Below are 14278 nucleotides of genomic sequence, written 5' to 3'. Positions count from 1 at the left end.
AACAACTCACGTGACGAGACAGCCTGTTTGTACTGTTTGCACGTTTCCCCGTTGCGACCCAGTGTTATTGACGTGGTTGGCCCGGTAACGGACATGCGCCGGACAAACATTCTCATATCAATTCTTGTCTTCATCTTCTCTCATCCACATACATACATAGTTATTTCAGCCTGACATTCCGCCCCTGGGGCAGACTGTGTTTGTTGTCTCACCCCTGCGTGTCCCTCCTTTGCTGTCACTGCAGAAACTCCCAATTTGATGGAGTGCTCTTGAATTGGCCTCCCTTGATCGCGGATCTTTATTATCCTCAGGCTATCCTTTATTCTGCTGCTGCTGCTGCTGTTCCCGACATCCAGTCCATAATGGACGGTGACGAAAACGCTCATCGAGTGCGTTACAATTTCCTGATATTTTCCTGAAATGACACGGGGTGGTGAAATTACTGACCGCATTTGTAGTTCTCTTCGGGTATCCCTCGCCTAAATCGAGCCAACCCCAATGGGAGGAGTCTTCATGATATCACCGTGTCCGCGAACAACAGCGCGGCTGGCACCATGATGCCTCCACTAGGCACTACTAGCCGAAAACATGTCGAATCAATCAGTAGGTACTAGCAAGAGGTGGGACCGCATGGGGATTGCGGCTAGAAATATGTCTAACAGTTCCGCCGAACAGCAACACAACCGGCCGCCCCGGCTAGAAAAACGTTGGCTGAAAGGGGCGGGGAAACCAGAAAACAAAACCGCTTTGGCCATTCTGCCTCGAAATCTATGAGTTCTAAGCCCTTATATTCCGCCTCGACGTCAACATCTTCCCGTCCTGCATCTGCCGCTTCGCGAAATAATCCATATAACCCAAAGTCTTCTTCCAATGGCCCCAGTTCGCGAACAAGGTCCTCCACTCGAAACATCGCCCGGCCCCAGACTTCTTTCGGATACAGGTGCTCACATGGGGCCTCTTCCCCACGTCCGATAACCTCAATGAGCACTCGAGATGACGATCTCCATGACTCCGTTTTAGGGAAACGAAAGGGTATGAATGCATTTTCTTTAGCACGCTCCTCATTTTCACTTCAATTGAATGCTGGCCCGGCTGCAAGGAGAGGAAGCTATGACAACCACATGAATTATACTTCAGATTGGTCGAGCTCTTTTGCTGCGCAGTCAATTTCTTACCCACCACGCGAGCCTGTACGGGATGTGTCATTGAGCACCGCAATGAAAGGCCTAACCCTAAATCCCCATTCATCATCCGTTGCCCTATCGCCTAGGGATGAAGCCCAAGAGATGTCTGGCCCCGATATTCGTGTGCCCAAATCCCCTGTCAGGAGACCTAATTGCCCCGTAACCCCTTCACCTATCATTCTTCGACCCTTGAAAAAGTCTCCTAGGAAATCCCCTCCAAAAGTAAAACAATTTCTAACTCGCGGCTCTTCAGTCGAAGCATGGGACCAGGACGCCAAAATGGAAAAAATGAATGCTATGTGTGATCTGCTCTTGAATCGATTTCAAGGTACAACGAACCAGAGTGCCGGCCTCAAGGAGGCAATAGAACTGTACAAATCTCGACGTATGTATGAAAATTATGACTCTAATGGCTCTGTGAATCGTAACTCGAAATTTTACTGACGTAACAATTTGACCTCTGTAGTCCAGGAGGTAGAGGAGAAAAACTCACAGCTTTCAGAACATAACATTACACTCCGTGTTGAGCTTGACACTACAAAATCTCGCCTGTTGTCGGTTGAAAAAAGTCTTAAAGATGCTTCGCGCGACCATGAGATTGCAATTGACGATTTGGACAGACAGCACCGCATCGATTTAGAAACTTCACGTCAAGAGGCTAGGAACCAAATTGAAGAGCTTGTAGCTAGACATAAGGAAGAACTGAGGGAATTACGTCGCCGGTTTGACAATGAAGTCGAGAATGAAAGGAGCAAACTACGACAAGAGCTAAACCAAATGAACGCGCAGACTTCCATGGATATACAACGTACCCAAATCGAAGTCGAGAACAAGGATCGAGAGCTACGGGACGTAACAGCGAAGGTGGATAGCTTGACCAGTGACTTGAATCGTGAACGCGCACTTAACAAGGAGCTCCAGCAAAACTTGGTGCAGCATAGCAGTAACATCATGACTTTAGAGTCTTCCATTAGTGCTCTGAAGGCTAGGATTGAGTTCCTCGAGTCCGGCAATAAAGAACAGTCTGATGCATTTGGCCGTCTGGATCAGGAACTCCGGGATGCACTAGCAGAAACTCAAGCTACAAAAGACAAACTGCGCAAAGAAGAGACATTGCGACGGAAGCTCCATAATCAAATACAGGAACTGAAGGGAAATATTCGCGTTTTCTGTCGCGTTCGTCCCATGCTTGATAATGAGCCCGTCGAGGATTCCGCGAGAATCGAATTCCCTGATTCGGAAGCTGACTCCAAGGAAATTTCGGTCCTTGGCCCAGAGGAGAAGAGTAGCCTAGGGAACATCACAACCAAAAACTATGCTTACTCCTTCGACCATGTGTTTGGCCCATCATCTCAAAACACCGATGTCTTTGAGGAAATTAGCCAACTGGTTCAGAGCGCTCTAGATGGATACAATGTTTGCATATTCTGCTACGGCCAAACAGGCAGCGGGAAAACTCACACGATGTCCTCTGATGACGGTATGATCCCTCGCGCCGTTCACCAAATATATGACACTGCCAGTGCGCTCGAAGAAAAGGGATGGCAATATACCATGCAGGGAAATTTCGTCGAGGTTTACAATGAAAACCTGAACGACCTACTGGGTAAGGCGGAGGAATTCGACAAGAAGAAACACGAGATTCGTCATGACATGCAGAAATGCAAGACCACCATCACAGACATCACAACCGTCGACCTGGATTCACCTGCTCGCGTGGAGTCCATCCTACGTCGAGCTGCCATGAATCGCTCAGTCGCTGCAACCAAAGCGAACGAACGATCTTCTCGATCACACTCCGTTTTCATCCTAAAGTTGATCGGAGAAAACCGCCTCACGGGGGAAAGAAGTGAAGGTACACTTAACCTTGTTGATCTTGCTGGCAGCGAGCGACTGAGTCATTCCAAGGCCACGGGTGAGCGGTTAAAGGAAACACAAAGCATCAACCGTAGCCTCAGTTGTCTGGGAGATGTAATCGGGGCTCTTGGCCAAGGCAAAGAGGGTGGACATATTCCCTATAGAAATAGCAAGGTATGTTGCTCGACCGTTTGCTTCTCGTCTTTAGTAATAAGCTAACTGTTGCCATGAAGCTTACATATCTGCTTCAATTTTCTCTGGGGGGCAACTCCAAAACGTTGATGTTCGTTATGGTCAGCCCAAGACAGGAGCATCTCAGCGAGACCCTAACAAGCCTCAAGTTCGCGACAAAGGTCCACAATACTCACATCGGCACTGCGAAGAAACATACGAAAATGATTCGCGAAACATAGTGTTAGTATAATTTTCTTTTTCTTTTCCTTTTGTTTTTGGTTTGGCATACCCGGAAGCTTTTCGACGCTGCTTTGGTTTCGTGTTTTTTTGTTTTAACCTCGACGATTTCTTTGGAGTTTTAGGTTCCCATTTTACCCCCAGTTGGCCCTTGTTGGCCAATAGCACACCCAAGTTATGTCATATACAGAGCTATGTATTGCTGTTAACGTGGTTTGGAGAGGTATTTTTCTGTTTTAGGGCTTAATTAGGCTTTGATCAGTGTAGATATGTTTGTCCAGAGCTCTTGGGCTCGGGCACTTCTAGTTTAGGTCGTGTGTACGGGTACGACAAGAATTCTAAACTTTTTCTGAATTTTCTCGTCGTCCTTGCGGCTCAATATTACCTTCTAAGACTATCGTTAAAAGAAAAGACGACCATTTATAAAAGGGTATTATCGATCTCTTTAGTATGAGCATCGCTCGGACTGCTCAAACTCACGCTTCTGCTCTCAAACAGACCACACAATTCATCCGTTCCACTGCAATCATCTATCAAGAAAGTCCCTGATTAAGATGAACGTTTCGTCCGGCTTCTCAAGCCAAGGAAAATGCCCGCACTCATCTAATATAACAACGGTAGCGCGATCTACACCAAGATCCCTCGTCTGCTCCGCATTTTCTGTCGTGCACTGGCAATCTTGACCGCCAAATATGATCAGCGTGTCCGCCGTGACATGCTTCAGCCCATCAATCATCCTCTTGCCGATCGCAGCGGTCCGATCACACAGCCGCATCTGATCCAGGCACCAGAATGAATACCCTTGATCCCCGACCGCCTCCAGATACCTGGGCACGTGGGTTGTGGGGTCAAAGAAATAGAGCGGGCTGATTCTGGTCATGAACGCCCCCAGCTCCTCATCGTTCGTCGGGTAATCCGTCGCTAGCGCCCGGTATGCATCTGCGAACCGCACGTCCCCCCCTCTCTCCCTCTCCTCCCGATAGCGCCTGGACGCTGCCGAGTCATCATGCCCTAGCAGCCGGTGATCGAGTAGGATGAGTTTCGCAACGCGTCGCGGGAACGTGGCGGCGTATGCCAGCACGATGGTCCCGCCGTGCGAGTGGCCCAGCAGCACGGGGTAGCGGTCGATGTTTAGATGCTGCCGGAACAAGTCGAGGTCGGCGGCCATGTCGAAGGAGGTCATTGTGGCTAGGTCGGTGGGCCGTGAGGAACCTCCTGACCCGCGCGGATGGAAGAAGATGAGTTTGTACTCGTTTTCTAGCGGGGTGAGGCCCGATTGGAGGTAGCGGGGTCCGATGCCCCAGCCTGGACATTGGATGAGGAGGGTTTTGTCCAAATTGGCGGTTGTGGTTCCGCAAACGCTGTATTTGAATGTTATCCCATTGGGGGCCTTGAAGGCATGGGTGCCTGGTGAGAGTTGGCTCATGCTAGTGTTTGAAGGGGATGTATTATTCCATTTGGCTGTGGAGGAGGGTTTGCTTGTGGGAAGCTGGTGGGGAATGAATGGAGTTGTATGTTTTAACTCAGGTGTTGGTAGCGATTGTGAGGTCATTGTAAACTTGTCTAGGCACATGTACTGACTGTACCTAGACGTATATTTATATATATATCACCGTGTCAAGAATTGGATGTTTCTACTTGATCAAGGAAGGACCAAGCTTCTATTGATAAACACCGTTACACCACATGACGTCATTCTCTCTTGATTATATCTGATTACTCCAACGTTTTTTACTCCTAAAGCCCATCAAAGTAGTTCTATTTAATAAACAATTGGCTACGCGATTGAAAGAATTAGTTGCATTATTTCCCACTGAAAGTGTCACGATGCCAACGTACACACGGGTCATGTTATTGTAAGCGATCCAATATCGACTTAATCTGTCATCTCCAGAATGACGGACGTACATCTCTCTGCCATTGCCAAAATTGCAAAGTATGTTGTTACCCCGCATGTATAAGCTCATATGCGAAGGGAGAAACAATACTGGATTTTGAAAAACGGGTGACATATAACTAACGTGGTGACAATGTTTCCTGGCAGAAAGCGTTTGGAACCAACTACACGGCCTAACTGCAAAAGCGCCGAAGGACTCGGTGGAAATTCTGCAGGACAAGACGAAGGACCACTGTGCGAGAATGGCTCAGGGGTCATGCTCTATCAAGAATTTTACGACACTTTGCGGCAGTTTTATTGCCCCCTCTTGCTACCTACAGTCGACTTTGGATACCTACGTCTCCTTATCTTCAGTGGGGATGTCTGGCTATCAGAACGGATGGAAACATTAGTGGGAGTTGGGAAGCATTTCGCAATTGAATATATATATCACTCTGGGAAGATTTTTCAAAGTCCGCTTGACTAACTTCGCTTCAAAGGAACTCGCGAAGAAACACTTTCGGTATATCACCGTTGGCACGTTGGATGGTCAAGGTGGGCGCTTCTATCGTGAGCGGCCGCTGAAGGCCAGGTTCAAGCTAGGTGAGCTATCTCCCTCATCTGGGGACAAGGCAAGAATTAGCACAATACCATAAGTGTAGTTACGTGGGGGATCTTCCAAAATCAAGAAGATTGGCGCATAGGGCTAGGTCTCTTCACCTTACAATTTGTATGGCAATTTGACCCGGGGTTGTGGTGTGGTAGGGGTGGACGGGGGAAAGTCCCACGCGGGGGCTTCCAACCACGTTTGGTTGAATAACTTGTATGATCGAGGGCTGTTCGATGGATCTATCGGCGGGTTCTTATTCGAAAAATTGAGCGAGTTCGTGGTGGAGCGGTTGTATGGTCTATAATTTATCTATCAAACAGTTTTATTAAATATATTAGAAAATTCTCAGAAAAGCTCCTTACAAATAAATCTCGCATATTTGAAGATAATTGATAGAAAACAGTGAAGATTCTCATTATTATTCATAATTACAATTATAATATAAAGGAAATTGATCTAGTAAATTAGTATAGAGCTTTCTATGAAACTTTTATACTCAGTAATTGAATCTGATTGATAATTCAGGACTGAATTATTGATCATGCTATTGTCAATACTTATATTCTTCATTGACTGACTACTACTGACTTCAGCACTGACTCTACTACTGGCTTTACTACTGACTGTGATACTGGCTCTGACATATGCAAGTCTGCTGAAAACTCTATTTTCAACTTTTTTTGAATTCTCCATTTACTACTTAATCAAATTCAGATCTGAATCATTATTGAAGTTTCTTGTCATATACTCAAACTGATATCTAGACTCTGATGTCAGTACAAAAGAAAGATAGCAGAGAAAAGCAAAGAAAGAGTTTCAAGAGATTGTATAACATGTAATAATATTTCTCTCTGCTTGAGAAGAGAGTGTTGAAAGAAAGAAGCTTCATTCTCATGATATTAATTAGAGCTAGATTGCAGCGTACGCCAGCTACATATAGTATGTGTAAAATGGTAAAATCTTGTCTTGTTCTTCTTCAGATGGAGATGGGCGGGCGCCCCTATATATATATATATATATATACATGCTTGTCTGTTTATCATGATTGAGTCAACAGAAGGAGTGGAATAGTGGAATAGGGGTGGAGCTTCTGGATAGGGGGAATAAGGATGGGAGCGGAAGCCCTGGGGAAGTAGCAAGGATCAAATAGATTACATAAATTACACTAAAACATGTCAATACATCCGGTCCCTCATATTATTCAGTAGTTCTTGTGTATTCAATACACTAATGTACACACTAAAAAATACACTAATTGTTGCCTCTTCCCCAGACGAGGGGATAAGCTCAAGCTTAGCGGCGGCACATCAAACGCCACCAGAATAGCCTAAACCGATATTTCTACAGCTTCTAGCGAGGTGAGTGAGCGTGTACATATATATATAATATATGACTCGGAATTGTAGCTTTAAAGGTTTACTTGAACCTTCATCACGCTACTCAGCTTTGTGTCATGTAGTACGGCATTGGCAGGCTATATATGCCCCTACATACCACCATATCATACACCATGCGCACTCGAAAGCCCCAAACCAGCAGGATTTAGATCTTGCTTCACCCCAGATTTTTCGGGATTAAGAACAACAAGAAGAAACCCTCTCCTCCACCGCGCCAAACTAGGTGCATCAGCTTGAAACCCACAGAGGTAAAATCCAAGGCATGTAACACAATATGTTGTGCCAGACACGTAGTGCAAAGGAAACCATCCCCCAGTAAGTCCTGGCCAACGTCGCATCTACTATACCAAGATAGTTATTGAGTGGCGAAACGGCGGATACATATAAGGCGATCCCTCCGACCGTGCTTGCCCTAGGTGGGTGGGTGTTGCTGGCAATATCTCAACCTTGCGCTTCCTGCTTTCGTCACAGAAACCTAATGCCGAGGTGAAACAGACGTAGAGTTGGGATAGGGCACCACAGCCATAGCGTGGATATACATCGTTGCAATTTCGTATATATATATATATTTATATATATAATCCTTCAAAAATATCCCATCTCGTCCTGTGGAAGTCCGCCCCCGCCAGCATGCCGAACATATTCAAACAACAGCTTATCGATACGCCCCGAGAGGCGCTTAACTGGAAACTAGGGATGGGCGTCCTGTGCTTCGGCATCATGGGTGCCAGTCGAGGTAAAAGAAATTTTGCACTCTCTATTTTTTTTTTAAAAAAACCCGTACATAGCAAAACTTGGCTTTTTGTTGTCATCGGCTGATACATATATGGGGGGAAAAAAATCAGGCATCGACGAAGGGCTTATTTCGGGCACGGTGCAGCAGAAATCATTTATTGCTGAATATCATCTGGATGATCCTGCTATGAGCGCCGGAGCTAGGGCCAGTAGATTGGGAAATATAACAGGGATGGTTCAGATCGGGAGCATCGCGGGCGCATTGCTGTAAGTGTACATGTATATATATGTGTGTGTGTTCGTGTGTTTTATAAATATATATATAGTCTCTGTTTTCCTATAAAGTGGATGATGCATCTTGCAGGGACAATTATCGGGCGGCGAGGATTATGAAGGAAACAAATGGCTGACATTTCTCCAAAAAGAGCGTTCATCGTGACAGATCGTATCGGGAGGATCTGGGCGACGAGACAGCTGTGTGCAATATGGGTGGCGGGCATCGTGATATTCATTACGGCACATGGGCGGATCGGACAAGTTTACGCTGGCCGGTTCATCGCCGGCATTGGGGTCAGATTCTTCGAAAGAAAACTCGCATTTTTCATTCCTGCTCGTGAAACGTTTATATGCATTCATTCATTCATTCATTCATTCATTGACAAAACGGGTTTTCTAGGTCGGGCAAACTACCGTTGTGGCTCCTACGTATTTAGCGGAGATTTCTCCGCGAGCAATACGCGGCCTTTGTATGTGTGCGTTTTCTGGATCAGTGTATCTCGGTATCATGCTGAGCTATTTTGCGAGCTGGGGGAGCTCGATACATATTAGCAACGCCTCAGCAAAGCAATGGGTAAGGGACTGGCATTATTAATTCTCTGCGACTTCCCTCTCTCCGCGCCGTGTTTCAGTTCAGTTCACGATTAACAAACAAACGCAGATTGTACCAACGACGCTTCATTTCATATTTGCCGGAATCATCTTCATCCTTTCATTTACAGTTTATGAATCACCTAGGCACTTGGTCAAGGCCGGTAAACAGGAGCAGGCGCTGGAGACAATGTCAACCCTGCGCAATCTTACACCAGATCATCCATACGTTCAAACGGAGATGATGGACATCCAGGATCAGCTTGAACGGGAGCGCGAGGCTACCATGGGGTCCCATTTCTTCGGGCCACTCAAGGAACTGTTTACATTGCCTTCCAACCGGTACCGTATTATGATCGGACTCATGTCGCAATTGCTCAGTCAGTGGTCGGGAGCCAATAGCATAACCATCTATGCACCCCAGTTCTTCGCGATATTGGGCACAACGGGACAATCGGAGAAGCTTTTTGCAACAGCAATTTTCGGCGTTGTGAAATTAATATCCTCTCTCGTCTGTGCGCTCTTCCTGGTCGATTTCTTGGGTCGCAAACGTGCTCTGGGATACGGGATCACGCTCCAATTTCTGAGCATGCTATACGTGGCTATCTATCTGGCAGTGGTCCCGTCGATTCAAGATGGATTTAAACCGGAGGGACACTCGAAGCGTGCTGGGACAGCCGCAATAGTGTCCATCTATGTGTCTGGGGTCGGCTGGGCACTTGGCTGGAACAGCATCCAGGTTCGATGCCATGTCAAACTCGTGCTAGATTCCTCTTTTTTTGTTGTTGTTACAAATAGCTAACAATGCCTTCCACAGTATCTCATAAATGCAGAAATTTTCCCCCTTCGAGTCCGAGCGTTGGCTACATCGATGGTGATGTGCTTCCATTTCGCCAATCAATAGTAAGCTTCTTTGCCCATGGCCCATCCCATATGTAGCAGCCCGATAGCGAAAAGCATAGTAAGAACGCTGCCCACTGCTAACCTGGATGGATCTCAGTGGCAATTCAAAAGCGGTCCCAACAATGCTGCTTGACACAGCCATGAGGCCTCATGGCACATTCTTCTTCTTTGCGGCCGTCACGCTCATCGGACTCGCATGGATGTGGTTTTTCCTACCTGAAACGGCTGGAAAATCACTGGAGGCGATGGATGAGATGTTCAGTTTGCCGTGGTATATCATTGGGAGGAAAGGGGCGAAAATCACAGCGGGAAGTGGGCATGCTGAAGGATATAGCGCGGGAGATGCGGAAAAGGTGCCTGTCCCGGTCTCAAGGGAGCGCAGTAAGTCTGCTCTCCCCAATTAATTAAAGAGAGACGAAGGGGGGAATAGGTAGGGTATTTTTTATTTTTATTTTTATTTGTGTGTGTGTGCGTGTGTGATATTGTTGAGTCATGCCGTTAATGCGGATACTGGGCAAGGTCCTCATATGTTCAAAAGGCCTCACTACGTGAATCAAGTTTCCATCAAGGGCAAGGTGGCTGAGAAGGCCCATAAAAAGGAAAGAAAAGAAAAAGAAAAAAGGAAAGGAAAAAAATAGAACACCTTGTAAGACAGTGAAATCCCAGAGCTGAGATCTGATAGCCAGCGACACGGCAATGCACGGGGTTCGTACTTAATTAAAAAAGGGCATCAGAAATGAGTCCTGTGCAGTCTGAGAATGTTGGATATATTTGTGTTGGCCGTGAAAATAGTTTTCCACTGATCCAACCCCGAATGAGTCATGTAGTGTAGTTGGATAGATTACGATTCGTGGTGGGATGAAGGCGCCATCTCAAAAATAACAACATGAAAAATTTGTACAGTGGGGGGAAATAATTATACGTACAGATGCTGAGTTCCAGGGGCATTTTCATCACTTAACTACTTGGTCATAGCAGCATCCACCAGTCACTCTGTATATAGCTCATCCCCTGCTACTAACTGTAAAATGGGAAGAGCTGCTAGATTCCGCGCCTGTCCACAACAAAGAACCAAGTCTGAAATTGAGCGTCTTGCATAGAGGTTCATTGATAGCGGCGTTGGATCAGAAGGCGCAGGCACTGCGGTTGTCAGAGCGGCTGAATATGGATGCATGATAACATCGCGCAGCACGCTTCCCATATGGATTCTTCCTTATTATGAAGCTGCATCCGAATTATATAAGTTGAATCCTAAAGTGCTAGATTCAACTGGTTGCTGGAAATGCCGTTCTTGGTGCGTACGCTGTTGGGTTTCTGAGAACGGGTGATTGCTGTCAAGTCAGCCTGTTTTGACTCTGTCAGAGCTAGCTTCTTTTTGCTTTGGAGCAGGGTAGGTGGAACTTTCAGCGAAAAGCGATGGATCGGATGAAGAGAATGATGGAAATGGCGTGAGCGTCGCGCCGAGACTGCATGAGTTTATTTCTAATTTCTAGGGTAGACACCATGTCAAAACATACCCTATAAGACTCACACGGGCCTTGGTTCCTGAGGATATGATATTAACATGTTGATTTTCGTTGTTGCACGCATTATTGTGTTCTTTCGGGAGGCTTCCTCCCTGGCCGACCGACCTTGGTTGGCACATCACTTATCAATGCTCACATTACCCCTAGCACCACTTGAATAACAACCATCGAGGCATACTATAAATCATCAGCTTTTATTCATCCTTATACCGCAGTAACATGGTGCATAATTTGAGGAATGAGGAAAATACTAACAATTGAACAGGCAGGAAACTCACTTCACACTGCTCTGTAACTAGTCCTGTATTGTCCTGTTGCTCAAATACTGCAAGACCCGCGGGATGCAGGATGGCTCCCAGACCTTATCACATAACTCTAGAAATCTGGCTCTTTGAGACTAGCTTCTTGGTGAGGTCGTGCCAGGATTGTTGGAAGCTAGTTTCACCATCCCTTTGCTCCTTAGTAGTTACTCCGTACAACCAGTGACCATTCCTGTAGGAGGATCAATGTTGTGTGAATTATTTATTATGTAGTTATAGAATAATGAGTAGCCGGAGCAACTAGTTACCAACATTCCCCACGAACCCAGAATCGTGGTAGGAAGATAAGAGTGAGAAAAGCACAAGGCGTAAATCTTATCAAAGAAGCATAACCCACAGGGGCACTTGGGAGACGAGAATAAAATCGCGACGAGCCTTGAAGAAGAAATAACACAAGTAACTACGGACTTGTAGTTAGCTGGTTGAACGCTGACTAATAACTAGTTAACTAACTACGCCTCCCCCCAACCCAACCGTCATCCGCCAGAACTATTTTTCCTCGTCATCGCTCGCCGCTTTCGCAGCCAAACGAGCAAGCGAGAAGAACGACAAAGACAACAAATAGCACAGTCCAAGCTGAGGAATCGCCGGAAGACAGATAATAAAAATGTGTTTTGATGACTGGTTCCCTCAATCCTGAAGTCACCTCACTGTCTTCATTATTGTCCGCTCCCCAACATTCTTCTCCTCATCACCTGTTTGTGCTGAGTGGCTTCATTCTTCATTCCAGCAGCTTGGATTTTGCATGTGATTGTGCTTCTCGTACCGTACACAAAAATTACCCACCAACGACCACGACAAGAGAGCTCGGGGGCACAGCAGTTTCCTTTGATATACTATCGCCTGATCTTTCACCATGGAGAAGTTTTCTCAGTTCAGAGATAGAGGTATGCACCTTACCCACATAGCGTCTTGAGTTGCGCAGGGCATGTAAATTATACTATACCCACATGATAGCTGACAAGCCGAAAATGAATGCTCTCCAGGTTCCGGAATCGCTCCTTTTCTTCCTATCCCTTCCCAGCCCTCGGGCATATACCTTCCATTCCACATCTTCCTCTTCTGCATGCGGCTGCCGCTGCTCATAACCGCGTTTCTCGCCTACTTCTGTGTGCTCCAATGGCTGCCCATCGGATCTTTGGGCAAGAAGGCCTCACTGTGGGTAATGCTGGGCATTCCGGGCATATGGTGGATTGATCTTCAGATAGATGGTGTTAAGAAAGGGTATGCGATTGTGATTTTTTCCTCTCCTCCCGAGACGTCCGTCGCTGACCCGTTTATCGTTTCGTGACAGATCGCTTGCCTCGCAACATTCCTCCCGACTCCCAGGCCCCGCGTCCGTGATCGCCTCGTCGTTTACCTCCCCAATCGATGCGCTCTACCTTGCTGCTATATTTGATCCCATATTCACGGTGTCGTATCCCTTTACGTGCAAAGTCCAACAGATTTCTCTGGTCCAGGCTATTCTCCGGGCTTTCGCTGGCCCGGAGGTCAAGCCACCTGTAGACGCGCGCCTGGTCGATATTGCGACGCTGATAAAACGGCACCCAAACAGCCCCATCGTGATTTTCCCAGAGTGCACCACCACAAACGGAAAGGGTATCCTACAGATGAGTCCGTCTCTTGTCGCCGTCTCTGCGGTAACAAGAATCTTCCCCGTCAGCCTGCGGTACTCGCCCGCAGACATCACCACACCAATACCGCAATCATACAGGTCCTTCCTGTGGAATCTCCTGAGCAAACCCACCCACTGCATCCGCGTGAGGATTGCGGAGAGCATCCTGCTTCCGACGTCCGGCATGAAAGATACCAAAAGTGCGAAGAACAACAACAATACTGATAAAAATATTAACGGATCCGACGGCGGACAGCCATCGTATGACTATAATTATTTCGACACACTGGACGCCAAGCTAGCTGAGTCGTTTGTGGATCTTGATGCGTCGTTAACGAGCGGGGAGCAGACGCTGCTGAATCAGGTTGGCGAGTCGCTGGCTCGACTGGGACGGGTGAGACGGGTTGGATTAGGAGCGAAGGATAAGCAGCAGTTTGTCAAGTTATGGACTGCGGGGAGGCGGAAGTAATAGTATACGGTTGTGGTGGTTTTTTTTTTTTTTGACATGACGAATTAATTTTCTGTTCTTTTTATATATACGTAGCTACTTATTCTGTTTAATCTTTTTTTTTTTTTTTTTTTTTTTTTTTTTTTTTTTTTCCCTTTTTCCCCTCCGTCAACTTTCCAGAGGTCATTCTCCACTTTCCATTTCCATTTCCTCTCTCAGTCGGTTAGACACCGCCGGCTCCTTTCTCCTTTTCCGGGGGACAGCCCATGTTTCTTGCCCGTTGGACCAGCCGTTCGGACCTCACGCGGTTCCTGATGAATCGTATTTTTTTGTGGGACTACCACTACATATGTACATACATACATGTACATACATACATACATACAATACATGCATGCGCTAGTCACGGCTAGGAAATTCCTCCTCCTACCTAGGTACCCCTCTCTCCATTCGACTAGATTGATTCCCCCACGATCGGTTACTAGCAATTACTTCAGAGACCATGATTGGTCGCTGCTGTTCCTTATAT

General features: G+C 46.6%; 5 protein-coding genes across 7 annotated transcripts in view; 4 read left to right on the top strand and 1 right to left on the bottom strand.

Annotated features, from left to right (window-relative positions):
• Positions 1-67: 67 nt before the first annotated feature.
• Positions 68-5129, top strand: BDBG_05769 (kinesin family member C1). The gene is made up of 6 exons (XM_002624215.2): positions 68-389; positions 459-603; positions 676-1032; positions 1438-1569; positions 1651-3215; positions 3275-5129. Exons 1-6 carry the CDS (start codon positions 363-365, stop codon positions 3452-3454), a joined length of 2406 nt encoding a protein of 801 aa, XP_002624261.2. The 5' UTR covers positions 68-362; the 3' UTR covers positions 3455-5129.
• BDBG_05768 (uncharacterized protein) lies at positions 1512-5074 on the bottom strand. The gene is made up of 3 exons (XM_002624214.2): positions 3505-5074; positions 2646-3416; positions 1512-2551 (listed from the first exon to the last, which is right to left on the bottom strand). Exon 1 carries the CDS (start codon positions 5023-5025, stop codon positions 3979-3981), a length of 1047 nt encoding a protein of 348 aa, XP_002624260.2. The 5' UTR covers positions 5026-5074; the 3' UTR covers positions 1512-2551; positions 2646-3416; positions 3505-3978.
• A 13-nt stretch (positions 5130-5142) lies between the features above and the next one.
• On the top strand, positions 5143-6295 carry BDBG_05767 (the record flags this gene model as incomplete). 3 transcript variants are annotated; one of them, XM_031722305.1, is made up of 3 exons in its annotated part: positions 5285-5308; positions 5497-5740; positions 5829-5984. In XM_031722305.1, 3 exons carry the CDS (start codon positions 5301-5303, stop codon positions 5982-5984), a joined length of 408 nt encoding a protein of 135 aa, XP_031579151.1. The 3 variants fall into 3 exon arrangements, with proteins under 3 accessions (XP_031579152.1, XP_031579151.1, XP_002624259.1); XM_002624213.1 differs by lacking the exon at positions 5285-5308 and adding an exon at positions 5348-5388; XM_031722306.1 differs by having other exon boundaries at positions 5143-5388; positions 5497-6295.
• Positions 6296-7780: 1485 nt separating this feature from the next.
• BDBG_05766 (MFS quinate transporter) lies at positions 7781-10823 on the top strand. The gene is made up of 7 exons (XM_002624212.2): positions 7781-8071; positions 8181-8337; positions 8496-8640; positions 8747-8920; positions 9008-9676; positions 9755-9840; positions 9938-10823. Exons 1-7 carry the CDS (start codon positions 7966-7968, stop codon positions 10242-10244), a joined length of 1644 nt encoding a protein of 547 aa, XP_002624258.1. The 5' UTR covers positions 7781-7965; the 3' UTR covers positions 10245-10823.
• A 1369-nt stretch (positions 10824-12192) lies between these two features.
• BDBG_05765 (vacuolar protein sorting protein Vps66) overlaps positions 12193-14278 on the top strand; it is a 2721-nt gene continuing 635 nt past the window's right edge. The window contains exons 1-3 of the mRNA XM_002624211.2: positions 12193-12573; positions 12673-12910; positions 12981-13785. Of these exons, the coding sequence (XP_002624257.1) occupies positions 12543-12573; positions 12673-12910; positions 12981-13770 (1059 nt within the window). The 5' untranslated portion in view covers positions 12193-12542 and the 3' untranslated portion in view covers positions 13771-13785. The remainder of the gene's footprint in view (positions 12574-12672; positions 12911-12980; positions 13786-14278) is intronic.

This window comes from Blastomyces gilchristii, assembly GCF_000003855.2.
Source record: "Blastomyces gilchristii SLH14081 genomic scaffold supercont1.11, whole genome shotgun sequence".
Classification (NCBI taxonomy): Eukaryota; Fungi; Ascomycota; class Eurotiomycetes; order Onygenales; family Ajellomycetaceae; genus Blastomyces; species Blastomyces gilchristii.
This window is presented reverse-complemented; position numbering and strand designations above follow the sequence as displayed.